Raw genomic sequence first — 23,656 nt, 5'->3', positions numbered from 1 at the left:
AAATAATTGCTTACCGTAGAGAATAAATGTGTATAAGGCATGATATTCATCATTTATAATGCCAATGCATAACATATATATTTGGTGAAAGATGACTCATGTTATGACAAATATATACTTTCTTTTCATCTGAGGCTACCAAGTGTACACATTTTTTGGCCACTCAACAATGGAACATACAAAAGTTGCATCCAATAAGCCAACATAGGGTGCTTAAGAGGCAAACCACATGTAAAAGAAGCACATGCAATTATAGTTCATTACACTTTCATTACCCCGATATAAAACGACTTTTACGAGTACGGGCTTGAGTTGGACCTTGAATCTCCTCAACTATGCACTGCCACCAGTAATAACAGTACGTAAGTCTCAAGAAACAAAGCAATCATTTCAACCTTCTCATCACACATAACATGGTAAAAACAATTAATAACCTGAAAATCCAATATATATGATTCTCTAGTGAACTTTTCAATGATGAAAAATTATCAGCATTATCCTCTGGATTGATACTGCTTCAAGTAGTCATGTCAAAGACATGCTTGGTTGGACTTGAGAAAAGGACTTCCAAACAATCTCATTTCATTAACAACAAAACATGCACATGCAGCTAGTCATCCCCAAGAGAAAGGAACACAGGCATAACTAACCAAGAACAAGAAACTATGCAAAAGGCCACCAATTACCAAGAGTTGTGGAGAAAGCTGACAGTAAATGTAGCTATTTAGCCTAGAAAAGCATACCTCCCATTGTGAGAAACATAAACGTTTCTTCATGATTAGGAACATTTATGATGAACGGCAATAATGTTAACTCTTTAGAAGGTTCCCTCAAAATTCAGAAGCAAATACTAAGCAGCAAAAATAATGTATGAGAATTTTTTAATTCTCAGTCCTCTATAAACAGGACAGTCCATAGGTGGTGAAAGCCCACTACGGCGTGAGTGTGTGGGGGTGTGTGTGCGTGTGTTAAAATAAATAAATAGGCCAGTCCCCTGATTTAGAGAGACTCTAAAATTGGATGTACTTACTCTACAACTGGTCCTTACTACATATTGGAGTGTTTGCTGTTTACATTTTTATATTTCAATTCCCACAAAGGATAAGCTGCCTAGCACCAATAGAAGATTACCTCACAGGCTTCTTTGGTACATGGCATGGGAACAGGTAGGCAGTACACAACTTCCTCCAATACATGATGCACTGGGCATAGGATCATGTGGTCACTCCAATACATACACTAAGTGTAGACAATATAGTTTATATATAAATTAATGTTTGCAATTTATACATGAAATCGTCGTCATCGTCATCATCTAAGACTTATCCCACTTAATTGGAGTCGATGAATCCTATTCCGCCATTCATCATCATCTAAGCCTTATCCCAATTAACTGGGTTCAGCTACATGAATCCTACTCCACCCTAACACCATTCCACTCTATAAAGAGCCAAAAGTTAGACCATAGGTCATCAAGTCTTTTCTTACTACCTCCATCCACATCCTTTTGAGCCTTCCCCTTTTGCCCTTTTAGAGCCTTCAACTTGTACCAACTCACTCCTAACCAGTGCGGTTCTTGGTCTTCGTTGAAAATAACCAAACCATAAGTCTACTTTCCCTCATCCTATTACCTATTAGTGCTACTCCTAGGTTACCTCAAGTGCATTCATCTCTAATTCTATCCTTCCTCATCCAGCCACTCATCCATCTCTCAACATCCTCATTTCAGCTACACATCCTATGAATATGTTGTTCTACCACTCCACTCTATTTATATATAAAATCATAAATGTCATTATTATAGAACCCAATTTCATATCATATGCATGAAATTGAACAAATCAAAATATAAATCTATACATTGCAAATATAAAATTTGCACAACCTAATCAATAGTAAGAGTATAAAACCATAATTTCATATTGCTACCAATAGGGATCCAGATCGCAAATGATCCCGAATACGGATTACACCAGTTGGAACAGAATGCATGGGGGTTTTGGTGGTTTGGGTTACATTGCACCAATACATACTAGTAGAAAATTCAGTCCATACATCCTTGTACAAGTAACCAATGTCACCTGGGAACATGGCATGCATACCGAGTGTTGAGGTGCCCTTAAAATGTATGGCATGGCAAACTCCAAAAATCTAGGCATCGGGAAACTTACACAAATAAACAGTATGTTAATTAAATAAATAAAATCAAAAATGTAAAATAAATTAATGACTATATTAAAAGTACGGGAAATTATGAAAGAATATTCATGTAGTTACAATAGAACCGATTACTAACAATATAAACTAATTATCAATTAGCAAATCTCAAGAAATTGTATTTTGTATGACCGCCACTATTAAAAATTTGAAGAACCCAAACAAACATACAAAAAAGCAAAAAAAAAAAAAAAAGCGATGGAGCTGGTACTTTTCAGTTATATGAATCACGATACCTATAATGGAAGACGAACTAAAAGCTAGAGAATGAGAGGAAGTCCTTGTGAGCAATGTTGTCACAATCACCATCTTATCGCAAATTGTAAGAGGTTGCATTGAATCATATCATATAAATTGCATTGTAAACATTGAATTTCTTCCGATTTTCTTAAAAAATAGAAAAATATGAAAAATTTATACACAAATCAGGAAAAAAAAAAAAAAAACACACAGCAAGGATCCATTTTCCATTAATATGCATCAAGTAACATATATAATGCATGGTGTGCCGTAAAGGCCGTTATGTAAAAGTAACGGTGGCAACCGTCATACGTTACGGGGTCGTAATGGCCGTAACAACCGTTATGGAAAAAAATGACATGTAATTACCGTTAACAGCACGTTAGCTCCCCTATAAAGGCCAAAACAACCCCGTAATTGTTTGTTATGGGGCAAATATAAGTTTTTCATCGTCAATGTCTGTTTATGCTGCATGAAGGAAGAGGAAACGATCGATCACCTCCTCCTCCACTGCCCGTTCATAGCTTCTATTAGGTCTGATTTTCTACAATGCTTTAGGATAAGTTGGTGCAATCTAGGCTCGGTCGATCTCCTCTACGCGTGGCACGGTGTCAGTCTGGGCAAGTTATTGAAGCGGTTGTGGAGAATGTCGATTCTAGCAATCTGGTGGGCCGTTTGGATAGAGAGAAACAGCAGATGTTTTGATAACATCTCTAATCTGGTGAACAGTATTAGCTCAAATGCTAAACGCATGCTGGTAGAATGGGCAGCTTCTGACGCTAGGTTTAAGGATTCTGATTTTTTCTTTTTAAAGGTGCTGTAAGGTCCGCCTTCTCAGCGGACCGCCTCTGTTAGTTTTGCTTTTCGCTTCTTCCCTTTCCCTTTTGTTTTCTCCTCCTTTGAATGAAATTTTAATGATCTTTCAAAATACACACACACACACACACACACACACACACACACACACACACACACACAAGTTATTCAGGATTTTTTTTCAATTAAAAAAAAAGAGAGAGAGACCGTAACGGCCGTTACAAGGGCAGTAACAGCCGTTATGACCCGTATCCTAAAGGTAACGGTGGAGGCCATTACGGCCACCGTTACCGTTACAGAACACCTTGATATAATGACATTATCAACCAGGAGCCTGTATGATGGGTGTATATGTTTCAAAAAGTATAATTTCTATGATCCATTTCCCATTCCTATAAATTTTAGTATGCAAAGAAAACAAAGGCCCAAAACGTATCCGTTCTGCAACATACCCCAACATTCTTCTTTGTTTGGGCTAGGTGATGTCCCATTTGAAACACACCTTCCTAATATGTCTTCCCACAATAATTACATCATAAGTGGAGGTTGTGTATCGGACCATTTTTTGGTAGAATGTTGGCCTGACGGGTTGGCCTACTGTAAGGTATGGTGTAGATTTTTATTTGTATAAATTATTGAGACATCATAAATTAATACCATGTATTGCTGATATGATTATCTATCAATTAATATGATTTTTCTAAAATTATTTTAAAAAACAGAAAATGTCCAAAAATTAACTCAAAAATAGAAAAAAAAAATGTAGAAATATTTTTTTAATCAATGCATGCGTAAAATCATTAGATCCATAGTCTTTTAGTACTCCTCAAGCATCATAACAAGCATTTTAAAAATGAAAAAAAAAAAAAAAAAAAGCGATTTTAAAACTTTCTTATGAATTTTTTAGAGAATACATGTGTAAATAAATAAATAAAAACACAAATCTTCGACAAATCAGTAGATCCATATTCTAATACTCCTCAAGAATCATAATAAAAATTTGTTTAAAATAAAAAAAAATTTAAAAAAAACTAATTTAAAATTATTTATGAAATTTTCAGAAAATAACTATGTAACTCAAAAAAAAAAAAAAATTAAAAAAAGCAAATCTTCAACAAATCAGTAGATCCATTGTCTCACACCCAGATCCATAGCTCAACTGGCAGACTAAGTGGAGATACCTCGTTTCAACACTTGAGGTCTTCGTATCGATCCCTAGCGGGGGTGGCTAACACGGAGTGTGTACTGACATGGGTGTGTATTAACAAGCTAACCTTAAAAAAGGAAAAAAAAAAAAAAAAAAGTAGATCCATCGTCTCTTATACGCAAGCATCATAACAAAAATCAATATTAAAAAAAGTAATTGAAAATTTTTTTCCTAATTTTTTTAGAAAATACTTACGTAAATAAATAAATAAACAAAAAAAAAAAAAAAACACCCCAAATCCAGATCAAATCAACCAAGATCTAATTAAAATAGTTTATACTGTTGTTTCAATAGGATTCCAAATCAAAACAGAAAAAATAAAATTACCTTTCTTTTTATTTTTGCAAAACCAAACCCGAGAGCTTCGATTCTTCGATTCGATGCAAAAAACAAGTTTTGATCTTCAAATATGATCTAGATCTAGTCGGAAATGCATTTAAAACAATCCTTCCTTGCAACGAAATTAAAAGGAAAAGAGAAAAACGAAACATAAAAACCACGAAAAAACAATAAATTTTTTAGGCGTATCGGTTTCAACCGATAGGCCTATGAAATATCGGTGCTAATACGGTACCGATTTTTCATAACGAGCCAATACCGACCCATATCGTGTATCGTATTTGGCCAATACGGATACGATGCGGCCGTATCAGCCACTACGATATCGATATTCTAATCCATGCAACCCCCACCCTCCCCGCTCTTTGCCATCTCTCTCGAAAAACGAATAGAATAACCACACACTTTAACTTTATTTTTTTAATACTCTGCGGCATACCCACTACGTGCACATGCACTATTTCGGTGCATGGGGCCCACCTTGATTTGTGTTGTATATCCATGCCATCCATAGTTTGTTCAGTTCATTTTAGGGCATGGTCCCTAAAATGAAGTAGATCTAAATCTCAAGTGGTCCACACAGTAGGGATTGAATGCCCATAGTTAAAAGCTTCCTAAGGCCCACTGTAATGTTTATTTGCCATCTAACTTGTTGATAAGGTCACATAGACCTGGATGAAGGGAAAACACAAATAGCAGCTTGATCCAAAAAATCTTTTAGTCCCAAGAAGTTTTTAATGGTGGGAATTCAATCCCTACTGTGCAGTCCACCTAGGCTTTGGATCTGCCTCATTTTTTGGACCAAGCCCAAAAATGAGTTGGCAAAAAGGATGGACGCCATGGATATACAATAAATGCGTCAAGGTGGGCCCCACATTCAAGGCGTCACTCATCATGGTCCACCTGAGATTTAGATATCCCTGATTTGTAAGACCATGCCTTAAAATGAGTTGGCAAAACAGATTAACGACATGGATATCACCTTTGTATGTTGAAATGAAATGTACGCAAGTCGCGATTTATGTAATACACCAATACTATAATATTAGTATAACCTGCAAATATGAGATGTTTTGGTATTACATTCATTCTAATAAATTTATATTAATAGTATATAATGAAATAATTAAATATAAAAGATTTGCAGTTAATTCCAGATTATCTGGTTCATAAATTCATCAGACAGCCCGATACAACACTCTCACAAAAAATGGACCATTAGACTACCATAAACATGTTCAAAATTATAAACAAATACATATTTGTAATATTTACAATTTTCCGGATTTTCTGGATATTTTTCCTAATTTTTTGGAGCAATTTTTTTATCAATACAAGAGTGTATCGACTGTTACACCCCCCGTATCGATCGTTATGCTAATTCAGCGTATTCGTAACGACGGGCACCGTTAACCGTTATGCCCATTGTTACCGCTACAGAACACCTTGATTGTTATCTTCACTCACTTTAGAACAATATTCCCATGTGATATCAGTAGCATGAGCATCCTTCCCCTTCCCCTTCCCCTTCCCCTTCACCATCTTTACTACCAACCAAACCCTAAAGACTCAAAAGTGTCCCTAAAAAAATAAAGAAACACTAACAAGAGAATGAGAGTAAAAGAACTTCATAAAAATACCTTAAAAATCAAATAAACATAAAAGACAAACATTTTATATTTTCCTAAACATTATATAAGCTTTTGCAACTTCTTTTTACGTAGAAATGCGTGGAAACAAATGCCATTCATTTCCGGTTAGAGATGAGAAAAATATATGGATTCTTCTCTCTAGGTTTTTGAGTAGTAGAAACCCCAAAATCCTCTCTTTTTCTCTCAAAAAATATTAAGTCACATTTTAGCTCAAGTGGACCCAAAATAGCTTTTAGAAACGAAATGGGAAAACCCCAAAATCCTCTCTTTTTCTTTTCAGTGCCTTAATTGCTCACCTAGCACGAATTGTACTATTTGTATGAATCGTACGATTCGGTATTTGAATAGAACAATTTGTAAGATTAGCATATGATACATAAAGACATGATTTGAACATATGATTCAAATCATGTCTTGTACAGTATATGTTTGAATCATACAATAATGATAACATTGCTCGAGTAGTTTCTTCGACAAAAAGAGAAAAGAGGAAAGCTTGAGGGCGAGGAGTGAGAGATCTTCAGCATGACAAAAGAAATTCATATAAAGACGTGTTGACGCCTAACGTAGTGTCCAACACAATTTTTCAATTTGACATCACTAGAACACTGTCCATACAGATTTGAAATGTCATTTTGTGTCCAGGAGTGCCCATGTGTACCAAATTGTCAGAATGGCCAAAAAAAAAAAAAAAAAAACAGAAAGTAGAATTGTCCGGGTGACATTACAAGTAACCACTCAGAAAATAAATGCAATGGGTGTGTTGTGCAGCAAGATACTTCTCAATCGGGTGGATACATAGTTTTAAAACTCAAAAACCTGACTCAAGAGTTTTAAAACTCAAAAACTCGAACCGAAATTCCATCCAATCAATTCAAGCCAAGTATCTCTGGTTGATTTTTTTCAATTCATGAATACCAAGACTCGATAATATTTAATATTTTAAAATTCTAAATATTTTATTGGCAACAAAATAGATCAGCCGTTGTAGAGTGAATCATGGCAAACTGGATCAGTTTAGGCAACTTTTCTCAAACGTTGGCAAGTTTTTCCGTGTTTTTTCAGTAGAGTCAACCGAGTCTTGATCAAAGCTCCTTTTTCAAGTCTTGATGAAATTTGATCAATTTTTTTCAAGTTTTCAAATAGAGCGCAGATAGTAGCCACAGTCTGTGTTACAATTTAAGACACCAACCATTTATCTTATAACCTATAGGCCTTGAGCCCTTGACAAGTATGATGACATCCAAGAACTGACAGAACAAGAGTGTGCTAGACTCAAGAACCACCAATCTATATCAAAACACCCAGCTATACACTTATTATGATGAGATACTCCTTTTCTGAGGTTTAATTTTTGCTGCCCTCACTATCATGTGTCACATGTAACTGTATAAATCAACTGTATTCTGCAAGTACATCACAATAGAGCCTCAATTACCATTCCATTAGAAAACACTCACCACTTTCATAGTAACAAATGCTTTCAACCTCACGGTCCTACCTACACACTCATGAAATATGACTGAATGCAACATAAGCTAGATCAAACTAAATAAGCAATATGTACATTACACAAAAATACATAATGCAACCAATGTTGACAAAATACTATGATTTACGATTTTAGTCGAATCTTAAGCAAAACGATTTGAATCCTGACCTTGAAACCCTTTTTATAAGAATCCTACGATTCTATGATTTGAATCCAATGATTTACAATTCAAATTATACTTGTTCTCTTTTGTTTTAAGCTTCGCTTAACTTTCATTTTATGCTTTTAAATTAGTGGGGGCTGTAAGAGTTATTTAGAAAAGGTAAATTACTTTATTTGTTCTTTATAAGAGATTAAACGATATATATTCTCTTCAACATTAAATCATGTAGCTTTTTTCTGATTTCTTACTTCTTAACTAGTCAAAACACTAAATTAATTTATGACTTGCCTGTAATGTTTTTATGGATGGTTAAGATCATGCTGACTTATATGTATTATGGAATGATGTTTAGAAATCAAGATATCTTTTTTCGTCGGTCTACAGTATCAAAGGCCACTTTTCCACTGTGATTCTACATTCAAGAAAGGTAACAAGAACATAAATTAATAAAGGACCATTGTATGTTTTTTTAAGGGAAATTTCTTGAAAGACAAATAAATAAAGGAATAGGAATTCTTTAACACTATCATGACATGGTATTACTTGGTGCACATTGATCGCAAAAGGAATATTGATGAGTTTTTAATATATATATATATATATATCTTATTTATTTATATTTTTCATTTTTTTTCAAACTTTTAGGAAAATTGTTATAAAATAAAATAAAATAATTAAAAACTGACAATCAACGATACGATTTGCGATTCGATACGATTCAACCCCTACTACAATTTGCAATACGATAACAATTTTGACAACATTGAATGCAACAATTAAAAACCAGATCTACTTACAACAGAAAACCCATTGCGAGTGAGGTCAACCAATGTCTGCCGCAAGTTCTGCATCATAAGGAGTTTCTTGTCAAAATGTTAAAAAGGGAATAAGCTGAAGAGATCATTAACAGGGCTGTAAGAGGAAATTTAGGATTGATTACATACAGGAAAAATCTTTAAATGAGGAATATTAAAGACAGCATGTAGAAGAAGGTCCAAAATATTTGGAATATATATCACCCAATGTACGGCTCAATGTAGAACCCAACCAAATTACACTACCATATCCACCCCTTAAAATTGCCCCATCTCAGATGCAATACAGATTTCTGGATTTTGCTTATTCCCTTCATGTTTCATGTTTATAGCATGCTAAAGTCTAGAACAAACAAATTATCTTCCTATATCAATAGAATATAAATAGAAATAAACTGTAGAGACCACAATTCAAAGTTCCACAGTTTATTTATTTGAGCAGGCGTACAGAGATGGGCATGTGCATACGTCCCACAAACCATTTTTATCATATCCGTAACAAGGTATGAGTCTACAACTATGCATAAGAGGCACAGTTGCATCCTCCGGCACTCACAGCATGATTTCTTTGTCTTTAAAAGTTGTTACCAAATTATTTGAATCACTTAAAGATCCCAAATATTTCCCATGCATCCAAATGAACCTACTGAAAAAGAAAAAAAGAAAAATATTTATGAGCGCTATTGATTTCTAAAAGAGCCACTCGAGATGTTTCCAGCATTGACACCAGAAGATATGGCCCAGAAAGTTAGACAATAGTAGAGAGATAATAAATGAATTTAAATGTGGTAGAATCTAATGTTGGGACTGTATTGATCAGGAACTATGCGGGTTCTTGAGTCCAATGATGCTGGAGCATGCACTCAGTCATCTTCTACTGCATAAAGTCCCCCAGAGTTATCTTCATCTAACTATTTTCATTTCCCTTAACAATATGGCGATCAAGTAGTAACTCAAATGAGAAATAAATAAGCAAATAATTTTATTTTATTTTTAAAGTCACTTCCTCATTGTTGACACCAAAGATACATCCAAAATAGAAACCTCACCCACACATGTAGAAATAGGCGCATTTCCAACTTGAGAAATGGATAAACCACACTTTCCAGTTGAAACCACAATTCTCCAATGGAGTTAAAACAGAATACCATCTTAAGATCACCTATGATATGGTTAATAGCTCCTGCACATCCAATCCAAGATGCATTATGCAGAAAATTCCAGATTTGTCACCCATACAATGGATATCACTTTTTAGGAGATTACGTCCTAATTATCTCAATATTATTCTACTTTTTGAGTTAAGTCATTTGCACTTGGCAAAAGAAGAGTCATCACTTCAACTAAAAAGGATCTTTGTAAACAGTAAAATCTTCATGAAAAGGCTAATTGTTCAGGATCATGGAGTAAAAGTAGTAAAAGTCAGACAAACACATAAGATGCGTACATAAAAAAGCATACCATGACGGGACAGCCAGCTCTTGGAATACTATCTGACCACAGACCGCCAAAAGGATTCAAACCAGCATGTTCAACAAGAATGCAAGCATCAAACCCAACAGCTTCATAAAAATCCCCTACCTAAAGTACACATGATTATCATATCGATTATTTGCAAAGATAGAGTTTAATGAATATGACGAAAAAAATGAAACAAAAGAAAAATGGCAACGCATAAAAGAGTTCCCCAACTAAATGCATTTTAAGGATATATAGAAAAGCAATAAACAAGTGATGCATTGCACAAGATATTTCTCCCATAATAGATTCATAGCCAAGCTGATGAGGATATCACTACACGTACACCCTTGCATACGTATCAGAGGAGGAGGCGGGCCACACCGATTTCCCTATGGCTAGGCGAGTATCCATGATCGTACTGAAGACCCCATGTGCATGTGCGAGCATCTGGAAGACCCCACACTAGGAAGATGCACATGGGCTGCTTTATGGAGTGATCCAGACCATTGGATCGAAGAGACGTGACGATCGGGCCATTGGATCATGTGATCGGGCCATTGATTGTGAAGTGTCTACACTGGTTTTTCTTAGATTTTATTAGTTTATAGGATTTAATTTTGTTTATGTTATGTTTGGACACCATTATGAGTGTTTTTAGTTGATTTTAGTTAGATTAGGGTTATTTTCATCAAATTTCACAAAACAGGGTGTTTATTGTAATTTTTGAACTTTCTTAAAGCCATAAAAGAGGGTGGGCATATGATCCTCTCCCTCATTGGATTTTGTGATTTTAAAAAAGAGAAAGAGGAAAAAAAAAACTCTTGCTTTCTTCTTCCATCTTCATGCGATTTGAAGATACTTCCACGAGATTTGGAAGGGAGATTGGTGCGAGGCTAATCTTCATCAACAGAGGTGCGAAGTCTCCATCTATCCCCACATCATATTCTCTCTTCTCCTCCATCAAGGTACTTTCTTCGAATTCTTCAATTCTCTCATCCTAAGCCTTCATCCTTTCATAAACTCATCTATCCTTTACCTATCCACAATCCCAAACCCTAAACGACCTAACCCATCCATCCCACGCCACACATGTGAATCCTTCGGGGTGGTCATACAACCACACCTTGCCCCTTTTGGCCTTCCATCATCCTTATATCAAAACTCCTTTCTTCTATTCCTAAAACCTTAACCCTAAACCTAAAATCCTTAATTTTCTTACTTTCCCAAATTACCCAAACCCTAATTTTTACCCTAGGTTGTATTAGACCTTCTACTTTGAAATAAACTATATCCTATGCTAATTGGATGTCCCTACATCCATTAGATCCTAGTTTCGTTTTATTTAATGATCTTGTGTGATGATGTTGGTAACTTAGGCTAGGATCATGCATGATGTTCTTTTGGTTTTCATGGGATTCGTGATGATTATGGCAATGCTTGTGTTTTTTTGTTAATTGTCTTAATTCTACTACTTGATCTAACATGTCATTTGGTTCATGCATCGGTCCTGCGTCACAAGCCCTCCGCAATGACCAAGTCATCCATGGATTATTGAGCATTACCAAAAGAAGACCTTTAGAACATGGGGATTGACATCTCTATCAACAACAAAGTGTGTATTATTCCTGTGTCATGGACATATACACATGGAAAGATCGCATGTTAGCAAGCTTCAGACCACTAGGAATGCAGAGGCAATTGCATTATTTCAAGGGAACTTCCATGCATGGCCCTTTGGACAGTTAGCATATACACCATCTTTAATCAATGAAAACCCCGTTTTGGTTCAGTTTAAACAGGCTTGTGTTGAAATGATAAAACATCATAGTCCAACGATAGCTTAGGAACTGAATATTGTTTTCATCTTTTAAACTCTTTTCCAACACATTTAAGAAGAGTCCAAGAAAAAAACAACTGCTCTGTTGCAAGAGGTTTAAAAACAAAAACAAAAAACAAAAAAAACAAAAAAAAAAAAAAAACATTGCACAGATTTCCTTCTCTCAATCTCTTCCTGAGATACAAGAACTTCCTTGAAATAGAAATTCCCTAAATTGAAACTTCCTCAAAATAAGAAGTTCAAAAAATTATCTTGCCTCAATTTTCCATTAGTTGAAGAAAAGGCCAAACAAAAAGTCACTCTTATCGGTTACCAAGCGAGTGTTAGGAGATCCTTTTCCTTGATTGCATGGGAGCAGCCATTGCCAAGATCCTTTCTGATTTAGACACCATTTCATACCTTTACAATGGAAAGCCCTGAAGTTTGCTTTATAGATTCTAGGGTTTCATGAGAGAAATAGAAGAAGACATGATAAGAAAAAGAGGAAGATAATGGATGTGAATGATTATCTCCAGCACAGCAGATTAGTCTCTTCTAATTTCTCTTTATAGTTAATATTTAAACTTTCAGTACTTAAGTATATAACATACGCCCGAAGTTCAACAAATTACAGAAGTTTTGTTGCACAAAAAACATGTACAAAACACCTATAGCACCATTACACATGAAACATGCGTCATACTGATCAGTCAAGTACTAATACCTCCAGTCACAACCGAAAAACTTGGTGGCCCAAACTTCAATAGGATCCAATGGAAAGGATTGACATCAAGCCCTTCGGGCCACATGGATCCTTCACTGCTCCATAACTTAATGGCATGGATAGTGAATGGGAGTGAGAGCTAGAGCTTATTCAGGTGCCGAAGCACCAAAGAGCAGCTCAGGAAATGTCTAGGAAGTGTGAACATGAGCAACATTGCGAAACTATAGCAGAAGCAGGGGTAGGGGCACCAATATTGAGTAGAAGATTCTTGTAACAGAACTCCATAACACACCTTCCAAATGAAGTGGTTACCCCTGAGTATGGTTCTCGATTCAAAAGAGAACAACTTATTATTGCTTGGATCCACCCAACACTACATCTAAGGTGCCTGCTTGAATAGTTGACCCACAACAAGCTATTATTCTTGGAGAACTAAATTAGTCATTTAAACAACAATAGCAGGCCAGAAGAACACAACTGAGGAAAGAACTTGCCTAAAGAAAAATAAATCGCAAAATCATGGCATATATATTGAGATGCAAAAGCATTCTCGATCAGTTAGGAGACATACGAGTGAAGAAATGAACTCATGCATGTTGAAAGGCCTCATACACAAATACTACTTCTTTACAGTCAATTTTGCACTATCAATTTCCAGCTTTTGCTTAACATGGAAATTGGAATCGTTGCTCCAAGATCCAGCCATTTTTCAAAACATAGCGTGACACAGCAAAAAGGTACAGGGATGGACAACTGACAGGCAGCTGAGCTGTGGAGAATAATGCCGATCGTAACTTAGAGATGGCAGCCGTCTGACAAATATGAAAAATGATATTAACTTTCTACAGCAACGGTGTTGGACTATTGTCCTGAACTTTTGGAACAACTGTAATACACATTCATTCAACATGCTGCTTTGAGTGGCACCATAAAGCACTATTGTAGTCCTCTTGAATGTTCTCAATATAAAGTGTTTTCCCTTTTCTCTCATACTGTCAAAAATGCAGAAAAATTATCACCCATTAAACCCATATTAGGAAAACATGGTGTTTACAGAAACTGCAAGGCTTTAATAGGGTAATCAGAATGCCTTCCCTAGGTAAGAAACATGTTAAACATTTTCTACATCACACAAAAAGGAATAAATAAATGAAAGATAACTCCATGTTGTCACAAAACTTGATAAATCCTTCCAAATAAACTGTGAAGAAAATTTCAACAGCATACCCTACAAAGTAAAACTTCACGGGGAAACTTAGATTTGAATTGCAACAACTCCATGTTGAGTGTTCCTTCTTTCAAACTGCATGGAATCCAAATAGAAGTGTGTATTATCAGAATTAAAGAAGAGACCAAAGGAAAAATCACAAGAAAATCAAGAAAAATAAGCATTAAATGATATTGACATGAGTGGGCAAACAAGATTGAAGTAAAAAAGACAACAACTAAAATAGAACATAATATTTGCAAATATATATCTATAGATCTTTGACAGACCCATCTAAAATACAAACAAAGATAATTAATATTTCAAAACTGACTCATGAGAGGTTTATGTGAGCAAGCAAAACATAAAAGAACTCGTGCCAATCAATTATTCTAATTATATCCCTATTATCAACTAAATTATGTTTTGTATTTGTTATTTTGCAAATTAGCGCAAATGTTTCCATGGTGCTGTTAGGTTTCAATTTCGCCATCCACAAGGCAGGCCTTCATCTACTTTTTGTGGTATGTTATTAGATACATATCTCTTTCAAGTAAACTGAAATGTGGCAGAAATCATCAAAAGAATTACTGCGCAAATGGACTGATAAAAAATTTCTTGAATTTTCATCATCGATATGAGATGCTTATGGTTTATTATTAATAACCTGATATTCTTCCTCAATATTAAATCGTGTTTGGGAACACTTAGCTCTTGCACTCCATTCATTTCTAATTTCACAATCTACAGTCAAGACCTAAGATAAAGGGATTGTAAAACTTATGAAATAATTCAAAAACATATAATGCTTTCACCTCCCAATTGAGGCAGCAGCTTCGAGATTGCAAAAGACTGTGTGCCAAAATGATATGGATGCCGAATCCACTTAATGTTACACTCACGCATATGGTTCAATCAACACGATATTGTCATCCAAAGTGTATATGGAGGCTGTGTCATCTACACATGTCCACCTTGTGGATACATATATGAAGAGTGTAAACAGTGCTTCCAATTGACAAAGTTATAAATCAAGAGTGTGTGGAATAGGAAAGCATGGACAAGAATTTGTATTTCTCACCAACCTCCCATTTTTCAGGCTAACATCTAGCCCTAATAAATTGGAATAGTTGAGCCTTTTGACAAGCTGAATAGAAGAAGGCTTCTTGCATGTCTGCATCTTCTGCAAACAACACCACGGTGGTATTAGACGATAACAGAAATTTGCACAAAATCTTTTTAAACCAATAGCATAATTATTTCAAAATGTAGCATAAGTAGCAATCTCATAGAGCTACAACATCAGCAAACCTCCTTCCACCACATTATATGTGAATTATCTTCTTCTTCTATAAGATATTTTGATTCTTTCGACCTTCTAGTTGCTTTAGTGGCTCCTCTCACAATCCTGCCCCTTTCTGCTTTGAAAGAGTTTATTCTCTCTCCCTGCCTGCTGCAGTACTCGAAGAAATATTGGAAAGCACATACCCAAGCACAAAGCCTTGTGAGTGAGATATACAATATGAGGTTGATAGAGAGTTCTGAAACAAATCATGCACCTGATAATAAATTTTACGTTCTGGATATTACTGATTATCTAAAATACAGAAGGCAAAAATGCACCAAACCATAGACATCAAATTAGTTATCAGTATTGAAATGCAACATGTCCAAGCAAATTCCAATCCTGAGCTCTTCCATGAAGTACGGCCAAACAATGAACCCCACTAGTACAAGATGCATTCCAACCAGCATTAATATTTTCTCATATAAATTACAATTAATAACAACTGCCCTCTACCATAAGATAAGTGACAATTATGAGTGGCGTGAAGATGTTAATCTGGAGGAATTCTTAGATCTTGATCCAAGGCTTTGTAGTAAGCTTGAGTTTCTAGTTCTAGCAAGTGGAGCCATGGCAGTGATCCAGATCGTTATCTGTTGCATTGCATCCCACTGTGGATGGACAATGCCCCCATGCTCCTCCCAGATTTGAAGATTCCAACCACCAACCTTGGGCCTTTCTTCAGCTGCATGTGGACTGTTCCCACATTTTTTTCTTACTGACCATCTATTCATAGGCCACAAATTGAAGGGTTATGCTTGTCCTACCCAGGGTATCTTGGGGTGTAATACATCCATGGTGTGGGCCAGCAGACCTCTGGTCTAGTTCACTGACCAAGGCCCCGCATGTCGGAACTGAAAAACAAACTATACTGTGCAAAGCATCAACTCAAGGAACGTGTCATTTCTATTTAATCCAACTCATTGAACAGAATGATGCATGCTTAGATTCCCGTCAGCCAGTTTATTCAAGGTATGTGATTAAAAGGATTGGACCAGCGAGGATGTGCGTTGGGCCAATGAGACATGCTTAGGTACATGCTTTCCAATATTCGCTTTTGGGAGGATGTTTAGGTTGGAGAATTCCCTTTGAAGTTCACTTTCCCAAGAATACATCATCTATCCTTGGATCGCAATATCATGATAGCGGGTCTTCTCTCTTAGAGGTGAAGTAGTTGTTTTGGCCACCCCCATGTCGAAGATATCTGCTCGACGATGAGGTGGAGTTTGCATCTCTGTTGGATCACTTCATTTGTGTTATCCAGTGAGGGACCCAGATAGGATGGTTTGGTGGGTTGATAAGTCGGGGCGGTTCTCAGTTCGCTCATTCTATCATCTTGTTAGTGACTTAAGGAGGGATGATATAGAGGGTCAAACTAAGCACATGTGGCATCATGGAGCCCAAAAAAAAAAAAAAAAAAGGTTGCGGCCTTTGGGTGGTTAGTGCAGAAAAAAGTTTTGATGGTTGATAACCTCCCAAAGCAGTAAATGATAATTTGTAATGTATGTCTCATGTACATTAAGAGCGGCGAGACTTTTGACTATCTTTTTCATCCATTGCTCCTTTGCTCGGCTGATGCGAGCTGATCTTCTAAGGAGCTGCAAGATGCCGTGGGCTTTGCCGGAATCAGTAGGGGTTCTCCTAATGGCCTAGCATGGAGTGGGTCTAGGTAAGAAAAGACAAATGGTCTGGAGGCTATGTTTGCTGGCAGTTTTGTGGGCTATTTGGGAAGAGAGGAATGGGAGGTATTTTAGGAATGGGAGCAAAGCGGTGGAAGTGGTCTCTAAGAGGACAAAGTTACTTGTAATTGATTGGACTTCTTGTCTAGATGAGCTAAAGGGTTGTAGTCTTTCTTTTCTTGGGCTGTAATTTTTCATTTCTTGAGTGAGCTTTCATCTTTCTTTTTTGGGGCTGCTGCCGGTGCACCATCTCTGACCTTTTTCTTTAATAAAATTTGCAGTTATCTTTGGGGCAAAAAAGGATAGGGCCAGTGAGTGTTCAAAATGCACACTGTGCATATGCAATAGGCATACATGGAGCAATCAGCTCCAATGGAACCGATACTTCATCAGAAAGAAGATGTAAAAGATCCCATTTACAGTAAATGGATTGGGATGCATTTCTAAACAATCCAACATGCAACCAAAAAAAAAGAATGCTGCGACAATATATCAATCAGAGTTCCAAACCTCGGTGACTCAACTCAGTGAGATTTCAAGCCCAGTCACCTGGAAACTCGTGCAGGACACTGAATCGATTGCGACATGGCAAGGCTCGTCAAATTGGCCCATTGGCTCAATCAACTCAATGCTCATAGTGACTCAAACTGAGTGACGCGGATGGTTGCGAGTGTTTGTTTTTTCAATAAAAGCAAAAGGTGAAATATGAACTCAGTCTCCTGGAGGACTGAACTCGTCCTCCGACATGCCAACCACTATTTGTTTGACTCTTTTACACATTTTATATTCTTATAGTAATTTTTCATATGTATCGCCACTCTCCCCATCTATTAATTTATTCACAACTCGATCATGTCTTCAAGTCCCTTAGGAAAATAGATAAGTTAGGATCTGTTTGAATAGTTATACTCTTGTATATACTCATTAGTTGTCAATGGAATACAACAACCAAGTTTTCACAATGCAGTCCATACATTAACAGACCCGACCCAGCTGGATATCAATTGGAGTTTTCAAGTTTTTGCTCTATGCCATCAAATCTTTTCAAATGATGTCTCTCTGCTTTTGAAAACACAGCGATGTCTCTCTGCTTTTGAAAAAACAGCAGCCGACAATAACTACAGTGATGGACAAAATGCGGATTTTAACGAATAAATCATCATTTTCTTCCACCGATTTTTCTTTCCTCCAAAACCTAATAACAATGCCAGAGCTACAGATAAACAAGCCAATTAACGAATAATTCGAAAAAAAGCAAGTCTATGGTATTCAAGAGCTAGAGAACTTACAGTGGTAATGGCAGTGCATTGAATCGACGGGCGGAGAGCCTTCGAAGCAAGAGAGTGAGAGGCCGCCATCGGGGGAAGGAAACGATGATGGATTTGGCTGCAAACCAATGCATGCTGTTGCAGAAAGAGATTTTTCTTTTGTTTTCGTTTCTTCAATGGGGGTTGGGGTTTCTGGGATTTGAGGGTATTTGGAAGAAGAAAGGCGGGGTTTTGAGTTGGTTGGGGTTTTGCGCGTTCGTTCTTCCCGCCACAATGATAATAGAAGCAGATAAGAGAATGTTTGGGAACAAAATAAAATGAGAGAGAGAGTGAGAAGACCACTGATGTTTCACCGAAGTCGCCACGTGCCAGCCGTACGTTATGTTGAGAAGACGATTCGCACGGGCGCGGGTTAGGTACTTCACCCAACTGTTCGGAGCTCGGGACGGGCGGAGGCTCTGAGGGCAACTGAGGGTCCACCGCGATGTTTTAATTTTATCCAAACCGTCCATAAATTTTTCCATATCATTTTAAATTACCGAGAAAGAAATGGAGAAGATCAAATGCTTAAATGGACCACAAAAGTTTTGGATCAAGATGATATTTGTTTTTTCAATTCACCCAGGTGTATATGACCGTATAAACAGGTTGGATGGCAAATAAAAAGCACAGTGGACCCTAAGAAGGTTTCAACGGTGGGCATCCTTAGCGCCACTGCTTCTTGTGGTGTGGTCCAATTGATTGTTGGATCTGTCGTATTTTTTATTCAATAACTTAAAATTATATGGGAAAATGTATGGACGGTTTGGATAAAATTAAAACATTACGGTGGACCCTCAGTGGACCTCAGAGCCTCCGCCCGTCCCAAGCTCTGAACAGGCGGGGGAAGTACCTAACCCGCGCCCGATTCGCACAAGAAACTGTGGAAGATTTGAATCGGGGCACACACGCCGTCATGACTCATGGCCCGTTGGATGCAGCGGCCCGAACCGACCGACCGCATGCCTTTGGCACCTATGCCGTTATTCACCACTTCTCATCCTTTTCCCATCAAGGAAAGGATTGGCACGCGCAGTGGCTGGAAAAGCAATCCTGCCAACGATGCTGGCTGGCGCATGTGATATCAAGGCCGGTATATGCTCTGACCACGGACAGCGGGAGTGGGCTCTTTTGCGCGTCAAAATAATCATATACCTGCTTAAAATGAATCGATGGTTATGTGCATTGACCGACGGTTCACGTTTCGAGAAAGGCCCACCTAACGACTGGCCACACTCATAGGGCTCACTGTGATTGTTAGTTGCCATCCAACCTGCTGATACGGTTATATAGATCTGAATGAAGAGAAAACATAAATATGATCCAAAACTTTTGTGGCCTCAATAAATTTTCAATGATGAGATATTAATCTTGGATGTGTGATCCACTTGAGTTTTGGATGTGTCTTATTTTTTTACCTCTCATCTTTAAATATTATAGAAAAATGAATGGACCGTGTAAATAAAACTTACACATCTTGGTGGCCTCTCAATGGCCTTAAACATCATTGAAAGTAAACCATGTTGGGGAAAAAATAGAACAAGTCCAAAAACTCAGTTATGGAATGGACCAACCCTATTGACACTGCCCGGGAATCCGAGACAATAAGCCCGACCAAGGCAAGTAAGCAAAGACCCTGAAAGAGAGACTTAGCTCGGGTTCCGATTAATGAATCTCGACTGAAGCTTATAAAGTCATGAGCCACAAGGTAAAGCATGTAAGATGTATAGAGTTGACTCGGTAAATGAGGCAGCAACATCCAAAGAGATCGATTAAGGCCCAAAAGCTTAGAAGCCACTCGACTGACCATAAAACCGACTCAAATTAGGTCGGTTACATAGTCGGCTATCGAATTTAAAAAAGACATCGATTACAAATCGGTTTCATTTCACCCGACAAATGGCGAGCAACTTGATCCTTAAAGCTGGCCGAGACTAACTCATCACTAGAGTCGGTCAGGACTGGGCCAAGTAAAGAAAAGATGGCGTAAATGAAAATGTTGTCCTGAAAATCTCGTAAAAGGATCCCCGATCCCAAATATCTCGGGATCGGATGGAGACCAAAAATGGATTAAAATCAAATCTCCAAGATATCAAGAGAAGAATCCATCCACGATGGGATCATCTCATTCCTATAAATACAAGAGACCTCCAAGTTGAAAGGTACGTAAAAACCATCCAAAACAGCCTTCTCATACAATCCTATCCCTGACTTCATCATCGGAGGGTCCCCAGCTCTAGCTAAGGCTTCCTTTGTCTTCCTCTTGTGTAGGTGATAGGTGGAGGAGGACGCACCAGTTTTTTGCATCAACAAACCACATAAAAGTTACCCAAAAAACTAGTTGTTAGCATCCATTAAGTAATTTAGGCAAAATTACCCACTTTCAATGAAATCCAAGCAATGATTTCTCATGTGATTTCTCATGCACGTGACACATGCTAGTTTTACATGGCTATCCATGCCACGTGACTACTCATGCATAGGGGTCAAGTTGTAACGCCCTGAAAATTGGAGGTCGAGCAGGTGCCCAACTCCCAAATTCCAACGCATCACTTATGCAACATACATAATGATGATTTTATGTTGTCCATGTTAGTGCATAAAACATGAATGAGATTAAGTTAAATCAGCAGATCATACTCTAGGGACAGTTAAATTTACGCAAGCGAAAGACTGTAATCAGAGTATTAAATATATAAATCATTGTAGGTCCCCAAAGTACAAACGCATTGTCAGGTCAAATAGTTACGGGTATTAATTCAAAATACAAAATGTCAAATGAGTGGTAGTCCTCTACAAGCATGAACCCTGAAGCCCCGTCGATTCGGAACGGTCTACGAGAACCCGCCTGAATACTGCATATATAAGAATGTTTCCTCATCATCCTCAAAGTCCGGCTCCGCCTCACAGGCTACGCCATCATCTGAACCTACAACAGGGTCTGGTTGGTGTTTAAAACACCGTCCCGCAACGTGGGAGTGAGTGATCAACTCAGTGGAACAATAAAGCAAAGGTTAACATGTTATCAATTCAGTCAAGCAGTAATAATAAAGCAACACAATCAAACATCTCTAAATACTCTGATTAATGCAGGAATGATATGAAATAATGATGCATACCCTCGCCTACTCTCCATCAGCGACTCCATCTCATGATCGCGGCATGCAATCCTTCCTCAGTGCTTGACCTGCTACGCCAAACGCACACGTAATGCGGTGCATAAACATGATTACTGAGTTTCTTATTAGACCCTTTTTATACAGCAGGATTGGGAGGCTAAGGTACCTCCCTTAGATCAATTCTCAAACGATGATCCATTCTAGGGTCGTCAATCCTAGTAAATCTCATACGATATTACGGTTCTAGGTCACTGCAAATGACTCGTCACCTTATCAGTGCAAGCCTAGTATGTACTCTTGTTGCTACGTAAAGGCTCGTCGCCTCTATGCAGTCTTAGAGTACGCTCGAGGTCACTACAAAGGGCTCGTCGCCTTATAAGTGTAGGCCAACAACTTAAATACAATATCTCATACCACCGTATTCGGCTTACGAGGCTGTGTTACTCACTGGACACTACGAGGAGGCTCGTCACCCCAGCGTAGGCCGACAGCTCGACCACGGTGTTCCACACCACCATGTCCGGCTCATGAGTCTTAGCGGATCGAGGTACCAAGGTTAAAGGAATTTTCACTAGTGAGTTTGATACCTTAGATTCAAGCAGTAGCGTCCATACATAGTGAACATACATCGAGTCAATCGGGTTACTTGACGAGCTCGACTAGTACAAGCGCACATCAAATTGATCGACATGAAATGCACGAGCACTCCATATGGCCTAACCACTGTCGACAACCGAAGTACGGCTCGAACTCACCGAACACGTCCTGTAGGGCAAAAATGACCTCAGCCACCAAATCAAGGCCTGTTACCAATTGCCTGAACTATATCATAGTCCCAAGTGCATTCAACTTCAGTAGATAATCATATGAGAAAATCAAGACAACAATGAATCAATAATTTAATTCATACAATCATTTGATCATATTAGGAAATACAACTTAAACATGAATTCATACATATACATTCCATACCTAAACAGACACTATAGTATAAATACATGGAGGAAATCATACACATAATTAAGGTAGTTGAGAATCATATCTCAACAATCATATAAAGTACAATTTACTGACTACTAGTTCATTCGGACATTTTTACAAACACTTAGACTACACTTTTTAACATACACGATGTATGTTGGCCATAACATGTATTGGGGCAAATACTTTCGTCAAGGAGTTGTTACACATACAACCAGTATAAACACACGATAATTAATCATGGTAAACACACTTTCAAATTCCATACGTATACGATCCTTTCTACAAATACATGGAATACACTAAACTCAATATAGTTCATATATATCTGAAACGCGAAACAAACATCGCATTTGGCATGTGAAATAGCACCCACGTCAGCAATAAATCATTAACCGACATTGAAAGCCTTGAAAATCATAACTTATATGTTTATAGTCCGCACCTTACACCGGTAAATACGTAATGAATTCGTTTTAGACACTTAGTCTTTGTCAATGGTGGATTGACAACCTATAACATGAATTAGTTTAGTTATTTCATAACTTACACTATCTGAAACCCTAAAACAGATTAGGGTTAGGTTTTCTTACCCAAGTACGTTGTCGGAAACGCCGGATTTGTGATACAGATAGGGTGACTAAGTGCGTGAAGCAACGAGATCAAATCCTAGGATGAATTTCTAACTCTCTCTCTCTTTCCTTTTCCTCTCCTCTCTTTCTTAGGGTTTAAAATTCGTATAGAATATGAGAGAGAGGGTTTAAGGCCCTTATATAGGCCCAGAACTGATGGGAATAGCCCCAGGGCCATGGTATGCTTAGGTTATGTCCAAAGATCAACTGTTCCGATCTAACGAAGCACTTCTGGAGCGCCCTTTTCTACGTGCGGTCAGATTTAAGCTCCCTGACATTGGATCTAGGTTAGGCTGAGTTTTCGCTCCGATCGGGTTTACAGATCGACCGTGGCGGACCAGTTTCAGTTCAATGGTCACCGTCACTCGATCAGGCCACAAGTACATTGACATGTGTTGAAAATTTCTCCCGATCCGAGGGTGTATTTGGGTCAGATTCTGACGG

General features: G+C 37.6%; 1 protein-coding gene across 7 annotated transcripts in view; it reads right to left on the bottom strand.

Annotated features, from left to right (window-relative positions):
- Positions 1–18,809, bottom strand: part of LOC131240647 (DNA mismatch repair protein MSH1, mitochondrial) — a 76,187-nt gene extending 57,378 nt beyond the window's left edge. Inside the window, exons 1-7 of one of the 7 annotated variants that reach the window (XM_058239020.1) lie at positions 18,463–18,809; positions 15,461–15,602; positions 15,235–15,332; positions 14,170–14,245; positions 10,403–10,522; positions 8,924–8,971; positions 276–340 (exon numbers count right to left, since the gene is read on the bottom strand). In XM_058239020.1, coding sequence (XP_058095003.1) covers positions 276–340; positions 8,924–8,971; positions 10,403–10,522; positions 14,170–14,245; positions 15,235–15,332; positions 15,461–15,602; positions 18,463–18,575 — 662 coding nt within the window. In that variant the 5' untranslated portion in view covers positions 18,576–18,809. Of the gene's footprint in view, positions 1–275; positions 341–8,923; positions 8,972–10,402; positions 10,523–14,169; positions 14,246–15,230; positions 15,333–15,450; positions 15,603–18,462 lie in introns of those variants that run through there. The other 6 variants (XM_058239015.1, XM_058239017.1, XM_058239018.1 and 3 more) reach the window with 6 other exon arrangements.
- Between the last annotated feature and the right edge of the window lie 4,847 nt (positions 18,810–23,656).

This window comes from Magnolia sinica, chromosome 3, assembly GCF_029962835.1.
Source record: "Magnolia sinica isolate HGM2019 chromosome 3, MsV1, whole genome shotgun sequence".
Taxonomy (NCBI): domain Eukaryota; kingdom Viridiplantae; phylum Streptophyta; class Magnoliopsida; order Magnoliales; family Magnoliaceae; genus Magnolia; species Magnolia sinica.
This window is presented reverse-complemented; position numbering and strand designations above follow the sequence as displayed.